Source organism: Lonchura striata, chromosome 8 (assembly GCF_046129695.1).
Source record: "Lonchura striata isolate bLonStr1 chromosome 8, bLonStr1.mat, whole genome shotgun sequence".
NCBI classification, from domain to species: Eukaryota; Metazoa; Chordata; class Aves; order Passeriformes; family Estrildidae; genus Lonchura; species Lonchura striata.
In genome coordinates this window covers 37467311-37480818 of record NC_134610.1, presented here as the reverse complement: position 1 = coordinate 37480818, position 13508 = coordinate 37467311, and the positions used below count along the sequence as shown (strand labels likewise).

General features: G+C 53.7%; 1 protein-coding gene across 1 annotated transcript; it reads right to left on the bottom strand.

Moving 5' to 3' along the window:
* Window positions 1–12029: 12029 nt before the first annotated feature.
* LOC144246721 (endogenous retrovirus group V member 2 Env polyprotein-like) lies at window positions 12030–13157 on the bottom strand. Its single transcript, XM_077785225.1, is given in 2 exon segments — window positions 12030–12766; window positions 13046–13157. Coding segments are annotated over 2 exon segments (849 nt in total).
* Between the last annotated feature and the right edge of the window lie 351 nt (window positions 13158–13508).

Sequence of the window (13508 nt, the reverse complement as noted above, 5' to 3'; positions counted from 1 at the left end):
GGGCTGGGAGTTCTACTCACCAATTCTTTCTGTTGCTCACACAGGTACCAATTCATGAAGAATAATTGCTCAGAGCTGGCAGCAACCCCCAAGCAGATGGTAATGGAGGCACCAGAGTATCAATGTCTCAGCAGGAGTCAGCAGGATTTTCTTGCAATTTTTATTTTTGTTGATCAAACAGCCCTTTCTGCTTGTTGCAAGGTTGTGGTGAAACTGGAGATGGCTGCTTATCTCCTGACATGATTCCTGTGTTACCCAAACTCTTCTCATCTGCCCTAAGGTCCAGTGGCAGCAATTAGTCCTTGTTAAGCTGCTGTTGCAAATCACTCCTATTTCCAAGAGTTCTGCTGCTCTTGCCAAAATCCCTTTGCTTTTCCATTTCACTTGGAGGGACCTGTGCATGGGTTTCCTTCAAGCACTAATTGCATGTCTGAATGAATCAATCTCCCTTCCTGTTCTGCCCTGTAGTAGCTGGATCTTGCTTGTTCCTTGCACGGGCTGTCAGACCTCCTGGGGTCTGGAATGCTGGTGTGCCAGAATGTAGTGGATTTCAGCATCATCCCCCCAAGGAAAGCCTTTGGTCCAACCCTGCATCCCTATTTCAGACTGTAAAGGAACATTGTGGACTTGTTCCCCCTCTACCTGGAACCTTTCAGCAGTGCAGAAGTTCAGCTATTACAGCCCTGCATGGGAGAGACATTAATTTATCTAGGAACTGTTTCTAAGGCTTTGTGGGCAATCCTTCCTTGGTTTCAATCATGAAAATTTGTATTCTGGAAATGTTGGAATTCATTTGACTTTTCCAATGTGTGTTTGCTGATGTTTGCAGCTGGAAATGGAGAAGAGATTGTTGGAACCTTTAAACAGAGCAGTGCTTGATATGGTGAGGTGGCTCTTTCTGTCTAAAATAGCATCTGAATTCTGTCACTATTTTTTTTTTTTTTTTTTTTTTTGTATAGCTGAGAGCATAGCCAACTGAAAGCACTACAAATAGCATTTATTTACATGGCAAAGCATTGTATCAAGCTTCCTTCCCAGTGTCTAGGAATCATGGAATCATAGACTCACCAGAGGAAAGGACCTGCAAGGATCATGGAGTCCAACCCCTGGTCCTGCACAGACATCCCAACAATCCTATCCTATGCATCCCTGAGAGCATTGTTCAAATGTTCCTTGGGCTCTGTCAGCCTGGGGCTGTGCCCATTCCCTGAGGGCGTCTGGTCAGTGTGCCAGCACCATCTGGGAAAACCTTTTCCTAAAATTCCACCTGACCCTGCCCTGACACAGCTCCAGCCACTCCCTCAGGTGCTGTCCCTGTCACAGAGAGCAGAGATTGGAGCTGTCCTTTGGGAGAGAGCTGCCAGTCATGCTGAGACCTCCTCTCTCCAAGCTGAACAAGCCAATTGACCTCAGCTGTTCCTCATACAGCTTCCCCTCCTGGCCCCTCATCATCTTCATTCCCCTCTTTGGATACTCTCTGCAAGTTTTATATCCATATGATACATTCAGAGAGGTTGCTGCTTTTCTCTCCCTGCATTTTATCACCCAACTGTACTGTATGCTGTGCATGACATCATCCTGGGGGCTCCAGCACTAACAATAGCAGTGGTATTTGTTTTCATGTGGAAATATTTCCTGCTGAAAAATAAAGGAGCTGGGCTTTCACTGATTCACATGGCAGTTAGCCGCATCATAAATTCTTGAGATAAGGTTCCTTTCTGGAAATTATTTTTCCCATATCATTTGTCTGCCTTGGATGTGAAAATTGTGCTTTTTGTTCACTCCCTTCCTATATAAAACCTGTGGAATGCTTTAAACCCTTCTGGGAAATCCCAAGGGCCTTGCCTTGGAAGAATATACAATAGATTCTCCACCTAGGCTTAAAGAGAAGACTTCTGCCATGGAGCATTGCAACACCAGGATCCACCCCAGTTCCTTTCCCCGTGTCCCAAATTCTTGCATTTTTTCCTTTCCCTGTTTCCTCATTGGTTGTGGTATCCCTGGTGGCCGGCCCCATCTTCCCTGTAGGCCAATGCCCTTTGCCCTGCCCTTTGTGCTGCCCCTGTGCCCTCAGACCATTGGCCACTGACCCCTGCTTAACCTTGTGCAGAGCACATGGCCAGGTCTTTGTCCCTGATCCCTTCAGCCAGGTGGATGCAATAAACCTTTGCTGGAATACATCATAAATAGACCCTTCCTGTCTTTCCTCTGCTGGGCTATGTGTGTGTGCGGACTTGAAATGGCTGTTCTTGTGGCCTTACTCAGAGCAGCTTCTGAAGGTGACACTTTGAAGAAGGCTGCAGCATGTCTAGCACCCTGCCACGTGGCAACAAAAACCTGCTGTGTGATTGCCTGAAGCTGTAGAGATCTATTGTTGTGTGAATGTCACTGTGCAACCATGTTCTGTAAGGTCTGAATTCTGGAGTCAGTCCGTGTGCAGTGCTGCAGCCAGGGGCACCAGCCCGTGCTGCACATGCTGCTCCCTTCCCAGAAGCCGCGCGGGCTCTGCTCCAGGCTCCTGCGGCCCAGCCGGGGCCGATGGAGCCGCGGCCCGGCGGGGCTGCGGGGCGGCACCGCGGCTCCCCGGGCAGCAGCCGGCCCTCTGCCCCTCCAGGGCCAGCGCCAGGATTTGGTGCCAGCACCTTCACGGTGGGCAGGGGAGCCCTGCAGGCGCTGTTTGTAGAGAGCGCTGCCGGCTCCAGGACGGTTTAGATGAATGGAGACGAGAGATCTCTGAAGGCTGCTCTTGGGGTATAAGGTTTATTAGGGATGGAGAAAGGTCCTGCTTTGAGCTGCCAGACGCAGCACGTGGCGAGGCTCGAGAGGGTGAGGGAAGTTCCATGAGGAGGGGAAGTTCCAAAACAGCGTCTGGCCCCTCAGAGCCCCCTTATCAGGGGGCTTCAAGGTGGGCTGGAACAAGGCTTGGGCCAATGGGGTTACATGCACTTGATGTTTCAGGGGAGGGTTACAGGTGCGGGGTGAACCATACATTTTGGGGGGTGAGATGGAACAGTCCACTTGACCCCAGGACCCATCCGTAGGCAGGGGCATTGTCCGGCTAGCAGAGAGGACTGTTCTCATCCTGGCTGTATTATTTATTAATAATTATATTTATCCATCCTTCCCTACAGCTGTTGTCTGGCTGCTGCCAATAAGGGGCAGGGGGCAGAGGCAGGGCTGGCTGCCAGCCCGGGCCCTCGCGGCTGCCCAGGCCAGGTGCCGTGACTGAGGCCCCCCTGACAGAGAGCTCTGGGCCCGCAGAGCTGCGGCCACCATGGGGAGGGTGGCCTCGTCTCCTGGAGCAGGGCTGCGGAGGCACTGCTGCCCTGGTGGCTCTGGACCCCACAGAAACAGCAATGGAACATGCACAAGAACAGCAGGTCTGCTTTCAGCACTTCCCTTGGCTGCTCCTTTAGGGTGCTTGCACCACACTCAGAGACACAGAACACCTTCTTTTCCTCTGAGAGTTATTCCTGGCCTCTTCATTTTTCCAATGCACCAGGTATTAGCTGCTGGCTTCAACTAGACACATAAACTGCTGCATTAAACTTTCAACTCAGCTGTTTTTTTAATCCAGAATGCTTTAAAAATGTGCAGAAAAGTCCAATGAGACGTGATTGTATCTCTGTCTTGTGAATCTCACTAGCTATTGGAGCTTTTGTGTTGCTGCTAATCCCTTCTATGAAAAAAATTAATTCTAGAGAAGAGCAACATCATCTGACAGACACCAAGCATTGCCAGCAGTTCCTCCAGGTGTTCCTGCCAACAGCCCCTGCAGGAAGGAGCACAGTCCCCAGTGCACGTGGGTTTGGTTTCCTATGGCACAGAAGCCCCCAGGGGCACAGGTCTCTGGGGCAGGAGACGGGCACCAGCCCTGCCAGGGCTCGGGGGCTGGCAGGTCTGCTTGGGCAGGGACTCTGCCACAGCTGCTGGTGTCAGTGTTCCCAGGCTCCAGGGCTCAGAGCAGAATTCCTGCCCTGGCCCACAGTTCCTTGTGCCACAGTTCCTTGTGTGTGCCACACCCATGGGTTTAGGATGACCATGGACCGTGGCAGCTTCCATGGAAGGTCCCGTGCCCTTCCCAGCGCGGCTTCGTCAGCAGCCCTGGGGGCTCCTTCTGCTGCCCTGAGCCCGCAGAGCAGGGCAGCGTTTGCTGATGGTCTGAGCCCTTCCTAAAGATCCTGTTGGGCTGTCTCAGACACTTGGGGCCAGGGATTCCTGCCAACCTGGGCCACTTTGGGTGGGCAGGGGGTGGCCCCAGGGCAGGTGCAGTGTATGCAAGGCCCTTCGTGACACGGTGCAGCATGGAATGGAGCTGGGTGTCCAAGGGCCCTTCGTGACACGGTGCAGCATGGAATGGAGCCGGGTGTCCAAGGGCCCTTCGTGACACGGTGCAGCATGGAACGGAGCCCGGTGTCCAAGGGCCCTTTGTGACACGTGCTGACATAGGAGCTGGAAGTGGCAAGAGCACGCCACTCTGCTCAGAGCAGGCGACCAGAGAGGACGGGACAGAGCGGTGCTGTGAGGAGCCCCCACACAGCGCGCTCATTCCTGTCCAACCCGGAGTGTTTCTGAGGCATAGTTCTTGCAGCTCACCTTGAGGCCAGACCACAGGACTCGGTGAGCTGTGGCCTTCCAAGGCTTCAATTCTGCAGGTGCCCTTGAGGGCAGACCGTGGGACTTGGTGCCCCAGATTTTTCCAAGGCATCTCTCCTGAGGGTAGCCAGAAATCCGGTCAGAGACATGGGGCAGGGAGCCCTGAGAGTGCCCAAGCTGACCTGGGTGGAGGAGGAAGAAGGCGGCCCTGCAGCTGCCCCAGCACAAGAGACTGAAGAGGTGGTGCCATTCCATCCACCACAGGAGGGTAAGTGGCAGAGCCAGGCCGCAGGGCTGGTGCCTTCAGCCAGCTTGGCTCCATCACACCCCACCCCATCCCATCCCATCCCATCCCTTGGGGACGTGCCCATGGACAGGACGGAAGAGGGGCCCGGGCAGACACCCCACAGTGGCCGTGATCCATCCACCTGTGGCATCCTGGGGCTGTCCCTGCCTCGGCAGCGCAGGGCGGGGCTGTGTTCTCCAGCCCCTCCTGCAGCCCCTCAGCCCTGGCTGCGCTCGCTCTTTGCCAGATGCAGCCCTGGACCAGACACAAGAACAGAAACCCAACCATGGCCGCTTCCACAGAACAGCAAAGGTACCTGAAGCCATCCCCACCTGGGCTGGGCCTGCTGTCACTGCTCAGCCGAGCACCGTGTGTGGAGCACTCCATGTAACATCCATGGCTTTTTGCCCTTCTCCTTCAGCTCGTTTGCAAATTCATCAAGACAATTCGGCAGGAAGAGAACATTGCCAGGGGCGCTGGGCTCAGAGCATACTCGCCCATCTTCCAAACCAAGACCAGTGCTGCCCTGCTGGATTTGCTTGTACAGGAAGGTTTTTACAATCCAAAGCAAGTAAGCAGCCTGTGGCCAGGGTTTGGTCCTCCCAGGAATTGCTTGGCCTCCTAAGGAGGCCACTGGTGAGCCTTTGAGGCCATCGCAGTGCGGTGGGAAGGGAAGCACTTCTCTGGGGACACTGGGAACACTGCTCCCTCTGGCAGCTTTCCAAGTCTCCCCGTGCCTTCTCCAGGTCCCTGCCATGGTGAGATACATCCACCAGTGGCTCATGGCCAATGATTCTGCTGAGCACAGGCTGGACAACGCCCTGCTGTATCTCACAGAAGCGCAGCCAAAAGACACAGTAATGACACTCCTGCGTGTGGCCCCATCGTGTGACAGGTAAGGGGCCCACCTGCCTAGAGGGCTCACAGCTCACCACAACCCATTGCCCTGTACAGCCTGTGCCAGGTGTCTGACCAACAGAAGAGTTTCAGGGCCCTCTGGCTGCTCCCTTTCCCAGCCCTGGCGTGTCACCCCTGAGCCTGCTGTCATGCTCCCTTGTTGCCCCACAGGGGCCTGTCCCCACAGGGCTGGGCTGTCTGGCTGCTGCTGGAGAGGGGCAGTGGGCAAAGGCAGAGTCGGCAGTCAACCCAGGCCTCTAGAGATGCCCACGCCATGGTGCTGTGTCTGAGATGCCCTGAGACAGAGCTCTAACCCTGCAGAGCTGCCATGGCCATGTGGAAGACCATCATGTGCACGCCCAGGACTGCAGAGCTGGCACAGCGGATACTCCTGGATGTGCTGGGGAGCTGGCCAGAGCACAGCACATGCACCTCCGATGGGGACAAAATGGGTGTCTTTGCCCTGGCTGTGAGTTTCTGCCAGTGGCCTTTGCTGGCCACAAGGCTGCCTGTCCCACAGCTCTCCATCCTCCTTCCCCCACTGCATCTCCCTGCCTCAGGCACTGGCCTGAAAGCTGGCCTAGGGACAGCTGCAGGGCCACCAGGCCCACTGCTCCCCCTGTGTCTCTCTGGGCCTCTCCCTGCCACGCTCGGTCCCAGTCACACAGACACCTCAGCACTGAGCGCTGTCTTGGGGGGCTTTGTCCTTTGCAGGGAACTGTGGTGATATGGAAGATCCTCCAGGAGCCCAGTGTCCCACGTAAAGTGATGGTGCATTTCCCGCAGTTATTTGTGCATCTGCTCTTCCAAGTGTTCTTCAGCACCAAAGAGATGTCAGAGGCGGTTGATACTTTTTGGAAGGGATGCCAGGAAGAACACAGCCTTGCTACCAGCCCCAACAGGTGCTCCATCCCAGTCCTTCTGTTCCTGCCACATGGACAGGGCAGGAGCCAGTGCTCCCAGTGTGACCCGGGCTTTGCTCTGCACTCAGGTTTGCAGTGAGAACCCTGAAGTCCCTGCTGTGCCGAAAGCAGTATGAGCATGTGGTGGTGTCAATGGAACGCAAGCGTGGCTGGGACACGCTGCTCTGTGCTGACACCCACCATTATGCTGTGGGTCTGCTGGCCAGGTGGGACCCCTTTCCCATTGCTCTCAGCATTTGTGCTCTGTGTCTGGGGTGTCCTTCACAGTCCCTGTGGTCAGGGGCCAGAGGGCCTTGTCACTGAGGGACAGCCAAGGAGACTGGAGAAGGTTGGGAGAGCAGGGTGCCCACAAAGAGTCACCTTCCTAATGGCCCATTTCTCCTTTCTGTGTGCTGGGGAATGATCAGACCACTGTGAGTTAGTTCTGGGGAGAGGTCTGTTCCCCTGGCTCATAGTCTTAATTAAGCGACTTTTACTCCTGACAGGGAGATGTCCTGCATCTCCATATCCTCATGTTCCCGCATCTTTCACTATCTGCTCCGGCTGCTCAGCTCACAGAAGCCACGCTGGGATCTGCCTGCCCTGGCCTTCATTGTGGAGGTGAGCCTGTTGGCCAGCGCTGCCTGGCTCTGCTGCCTCCCAGCTCTCTGCCCTCTCGCAGCCGCAGCTGCCTGGGACGGTGCCCACGCCCTGTGCTGCTGCCTGGGCCCGCCCTGTGCGGTTCTGGGCTCCTGCCAGCCGGGTCCCCTGTCACTGCCCTGTGCCTTTCAGGTCCTTGAGCACCTGGAGTTGAGTGAACACAATGCTGACAGAGTCCAGCAAATCTTCTCAAGGCACCTGTGGAGCGAGTGCAGGGAGAAGCGTTGCCTGGCACTCAAGGCCCTTCTCAAGCTCACTGACGATCCCTCAAGGGTGAGAAGGGGGCAGCAGCTGAAGCCATGCAGGCAGCGTGGGGCTGGGGAACGCTGTTGCTTGGGCTGCGTAGGGCTTCGTCCGCTGGGACAGCCACTCCCAGCTCTCCTGCCTCCCGCTTCAGCTGCCCGAGTGCTTCGGGACAGGCCTTTGGCTTCTGGGCCCTGCGGCAGCAGAGTTGCCTTTCACAAACTTGTGTTCTACACAGACCAAAAAAATGTGGAACCTGACTGAACGTCTTGTGGAGCTCCTGCAGGATGCAGATGGAGAGATTGTTAAGATAACAGTCATGGTACTCAACTTTATAATCATGGACAAGGACATGTGGATCCCCAGCCCCACTGTCCTGCAGCTGGCTGAGTCCCTCCTGCCTCTCTTTGACCATGTAAGGCTCTGTACCCCCAGCCACAGCCACTGGCTGATGCCAGGACACTTGGTGCCCTGTGGATTTTCAGGCCTGTGCCCAGCTGAGCCCTTTGCAGCCCATGCTGAGGTCTTATTTTCATCTCTTCACACAGGACAATAGCCAGGTACAGCTGCTCTCCATATTGCTCTTGAGAACATTGCTGAATCTTCCACTGGAAAAGGGAAGAAAGGCCCTGAAGGCACAAGTGTGCCACAGTGTGCTCCCACTCTTCTTCCACTGCCATGATGAGAACTGGCAGGTGGCAAAGGTGAGGACGCAAGGGCTGCTGCTGTCCCCCTGGGAGGGGGCTCAGCTGCCTCCTGCCCTGGTGCCTGGAGGGCTGTAGCCTCCTCCAGGCCCTGGCACAGAGACGCTGATCCTGGGGGCCCTTGGCTGCGGGGCATTTCCATGTTTCTGCTCTTCTCCAGGCTTCTCGGGAAACGCTGCTTCGTGCGGCAAAGTTCCTGAAGAGGAGAGATCTTGAAAAATCTGTAAAGAAGGAGAAGCTATGGAGGTTCATTGAGATCCTGGTAAGAAGGGCCGGGAGGCCGCAGCCTCAGCCTGGAGCAGCCCCCTGAGCGCGGTGCTCGGTGTGCGGGCTGGCAGCTGTGCCCCTGCCCGCTGCTGCAGCCCGAGGCCGCGCGGGCTCTGCTCCAGGCTCCTGCGGGCCCAGCCGGGTGCCGATGGATTCGCTGCCCGGCAGGGCTGCGGGGCGGCACCGCGGCTCCCCGGGCAGCAGCCGGCCCTCTGCCCCCTCCAGAGCCCGGCGCCGGCGGCTGCTGGCCGGGCCTCAGGGCAGTGCGGGCAGGGGAGGCCGGGGCTGGCGCGGGGAGCGCCCGGCCCAGGGGCTGAGCCCGCGCCAACCCTTCTCTGCTGCCGCTCTCTCCAGCTGGCAGAGGACAGCAGCAGCGCGGCCGAGCTCCTGCGCCGGGCCCTGCCCTACCTGGAGAGCCCACAGGAGCCCCTGCGAGAGGCGGCCCTCAGGTTCATGGGTGAGCCACGAGCCCGGGCTCCCTCCCCGCCCCGCCGCAGCTCGGCCCCAGCCCCGCCTGCTGCCCCGGCAGCGCCACCCGGGCCCGGCGCCTCTGGCAGCCGTGCCCTGGGTTCGGCAGCGAGCGGCCAGGGCCCGGGATGAGCCCTGCCGGGCCAGGAGGCCGTGTGGGCACAGGGCTGGCAGCGCCGCTGGCAGGAGCTGTGCCGCTGGGCCTGACAGGCTCTGTGTTCCCAGGGACGGCCGGGCGGAGCTTGAGGGGACAGCAAGAAGAGCTCCAGCTGATCTGCAATGGTGAGAGAGGGCAGCAGGCTGACAGCGGGGGCTGTGGGGCGAGCTGCAAGCCCTGCCCCGGCTGCGGAGAGCTCTGCTCTCCTAGGTAGAGCACACAGAGAGTTCAGGGACACGTGTGGGATTCGTGGCCAGCAGCTTCGGGCTGATCCCCTTGGTCCCTGATCCCTCCCGGCCATGGCAAGAGCTGGCTGGGATGGCCCTGGCACGGGAGACTCCCCTCGGCTCCCCGCAGAGTCGGGATCTGACCGTGGCTCTGTTCCTTTCTCTTGCAGCCCTTGAATGTCTGACAGAGGATGTCAGTACTGCCGTGTTAGAGCTGGCACTTCAAACACTGCATGTCCTCCAGGCAATACAGTGTGGGCGATACTCCATCTTCCAGAAGATGCAAGATCAGCTGCGCCGGAAATGGACGACATGGCCTTGTCTGTCAGGGCTCGGATGTCTGCACTGTTGGAGCTCGGAGGAGAGCTGATTCAGGAAGCTCTCTTTCTTGGGGCCACCTGAGCCAGTGGGATTTTCCTCTTCTCTAAGATGTTTATTTTCTTCCCTTCCATTTTTTATCCTGAGTAAATAAAGAATGTGTTAGAATACGCAGATGCCCAAGAGCTATTCTTTGCTGCACAGGGTCTGCAGGGCAAGTGGGAGGAAAGGGTGAAAAGGGTGCTTGTGCTCAGTAGCACAGCAAGCAGAGGGGGCCTGAGGCCCTTAAGGGGGAAAAGTTTGCTTGTGCTCAGCAAGGTGCCCAGGCATGCAGGGTTGCAGGGAAAATGGCCAAAAGCCCCTTGGCCTTTGGTGGCTCTGCTGAAGCCTTTTGCTGCCCACAGAGCGGGTGGGCAAGGCCAGAGCTGCAGGGATCCCCGCGAGAGCGGTGCCTGGAGATGGCCACAAGCCCTGTCCCAGGCAGGAAGCACCATCCGTGTCCTCCTGCCCGTGTGTTGCTGGCTGGATGGTTGAGGGCTCTGAGGTGCCTCTTGGTGGGGCTCCTCTGGAGCTCCTGTGGGGCTGCAGCACCGCTGCCGGGCAGGTTGGCCGGGCTGGGGGAGACCCGGAGGGACTGGGGCAGTGGGAAGCCCTGAGCAATTGGGTGTCAGAGCCCACAAGCAGCCCTCAGGCAGCCAATTTGTTCCTGCCAGAGCTGACTTATAAAACAGATCCTGGGCACTCTCTAACACCATCAGTGTTGGAAAACGAAATACAAGGAATTCTCAGATCTTCGGGCCTGTAAGTGAAGGCTTAGAATCCTCAGATTTACAGGATTTGATGTGAGACCTTGGAAAAGGCTTCCAAACTTAGGTGCTTGAATTGAGAATGTGAATCTATCTTTTAAAGCAGACATGTTCAGCTAAGTGGAGCATAGTTTAGAGTTTTAGATTTTAAAGTACTGTCCTGGTTTGTAAGATAAGCTTGTATTCTATTTGCCATCTGTTGGAGGTTGGGGAGGTTTGTTATCTCTTCCAAGAAGGATGGTTTGCTCTGAAGAGGTAATGGTTTGTTAATGGGCCATTGACTGACTCACTTGCAGGGCTGGTAAACGTAACATCATCCCATTGTGAGATGCTCCACCCAGAGGGGGAAGCCAAGCACTCTTTTATTGTATAAAGTGGTACCTTTTTGGAGACAAAGCAGCTCTCTCTCTCTTTACGGGATTCCCAGAGAAGCAGCTCTCTCTCTTTGCGGGATTTCCCAGAGAAGCAGCTCCTTCGGCAAGATTCCCAGAGAAGCGGCTGGAGCGCGGTGAGGCGGCGGCGGCGGAGCTCGGAGGCGGCCCCGGCGCAGAGGAAGACCGGCTGCACTGCCACCAGATCTTCAGAGAAAACTATACCCTTCTAAAGATCACCACTTCAGCTGCAATTCATCAGCCACTGCAAGAGGAGCAGCTATCATTTCAACCGGACTACTACCAATACCTCGAATCCTCAGGTTGTGGACTTTATCACTAGTTTTGTTTGTACCAATTGCATTTGCCCCCTGCCTCCAAGTCTAACGGGGAGCAGGAATGGAGGGATGAGGGCAGTGAATCAAAGACGGAAGCAATCCGGGCAGCAGATATTCTTTATTGCAGCGCTGGGCACATGGGGGATCTCTCCTCCTAACATGTGCACCGTGCAGCTGAGAAAGCTGTGCTTTATCTTACTAAAACATGCATATTCATTACAATTCCTGAAAATCATTTACATATTCATGATTATTCCGAGATAAGGATGCGCAAGCGTAGTTGCATTTTTGGGTGGTCTTCGGTGGTCGTCAGGGGTCCTCTGGTGGTCGTCCATAGTCTTCATCACTCTGTCCGCTAGTTGAACTTTTATTTCGAGCATGCGTGGTAGTTTTTCTGTGCTCTGGGCCCCATCTTTTCCTCCTTTCATGATATATGGCCTATTCAACTGACCACAGTCCATCTGCTGAGTATGCATTCTTTACATATAATCAGGAAGCTTATCAGAGTAAAGGAAGCTTATCAGAGTAAAGTATATAGCCAAGGACAAAGTTTCTACATCTGTTTGCTAATGTCTAGAATAACAGGATACTGGTGCATATACATAGCACATAATGTTTTCTTCACTTAATTCTTTTCTAGTCATTTAACCCTTAAGTAGTTCTGAACAGGTCAGGTCCCTGTATCAAGTCCCCCCTTTTCTATAACCATTGCAAATTCTTTTGCAATCATATTACGCCTCCATGTCTATATTTTCTAACATTAGTTGCTTCTTTGTTACAAAGTAAGACTTACTTAATTAAAACCCAGACTATGATAATTAACAATATTATAAGTATTACGGAAATAAAAAGTTGTTTTAACCAATTTAAATTAGGTAACCAGGATGTTAAGACTTTCCACAATTTTTCAAATCCCCACGAGGTGTCATCCTTGGTTACTTCATGGAGTATCTTAGTCTGTTTCCATATTTTACTTAAATCTGTAGCAATTCGATTATTCTGATCTACGTATACACAACAACTTGTATTTACAATGGTACAAACCCTCCCTCGTGAAGCCAATAATAAATCTAAAGCCATTTTATTTTGCTGTACTACTTGTGCAAGGCTATTTATCTCAATCTGCTGTGCTTGAATTGCATCTATTGTTTTATTTTCAATGTCTTCTACTACTGCTGAAATATTTATTATAGCTTTTTCTAATTCGCTTACCCCTAGCCAAGGGAGAAACCATCTAGCAAAGGAATGAAATGCATTCTGTCTTTTTATTAGGGGATTTTCTACTTCCCGTCTAATTCTTCGAATATGTGTTTGAAGCCAACCTTCGGATAAACGATTATGTATAGTTATGTTTGGGACTACGGCTCCCAGGGTGCATGTTCCCACCCAATTTTCAGGTAATACTTTCTATGCAGTATCATTGCACAGCCAATACCATCCTTTTCCTTCTGGAACTGGCCAGAGGGTACTATTAATAGAGGTGGGGGACCCGATATATTTTATTTTATTACAACCCGTTTGATTTCCTACATATAGGGCGTTATTACAACTCCTAACTTTATCTAATCCTTTAGGTGGGTTACACCTCTGCACACATTTATAGTAAGATTTTTTAATTGGAGGGTTATGAATTTTTAATGGCTGAGCTCTATGTGTATAATTTACCCAGGTGGTATTCTCCCAATATCTCGTCCACGGATTATTACCAGGTATGGGGATGCCTATTAACAAGATCTGTTTTCCACTGTATTCAGGCATATGTGTACATATCCAACAATTAGTTCTATTCAGAGTTCGAGATATACCTTCCGTCAGTGAAAGATGAAGATTCAAATCCCACCGTGCCCAGGCTCCCCCATAGGTCAAGATAATCTGGAAAATCGCAATCTGGTAGGTCCTACGGGAGTAGCAGTCCATGGTTTCGTAGGGGCCTTCTTTATTTTCGAGTAGTGAATCCAAGCTGGGTGTTCTTTAATCTTCACCGCAGTGAATGTTGTCAACAGCACTTGATATGGACCTTTCCACTTTTCCTCCAAGGGTTGTCCTGAAAAATTCTTAACATATACATAATCACCAGGTTCAAAGGCATGGAGGGGGTGATCTAATTCTCTTACTCTAGTACCCAAAACATTTTTATGTATTTCTGATAATTGTCTCTGCAATGCTTTCATGTATTCTAATAAATATCCTTCCCCAATTTGTGCCAATTCTTCACTCTTAAATTGAAGTTGATAGGGTCGCCCATATAATATCTCAAAAGGGCTTAAA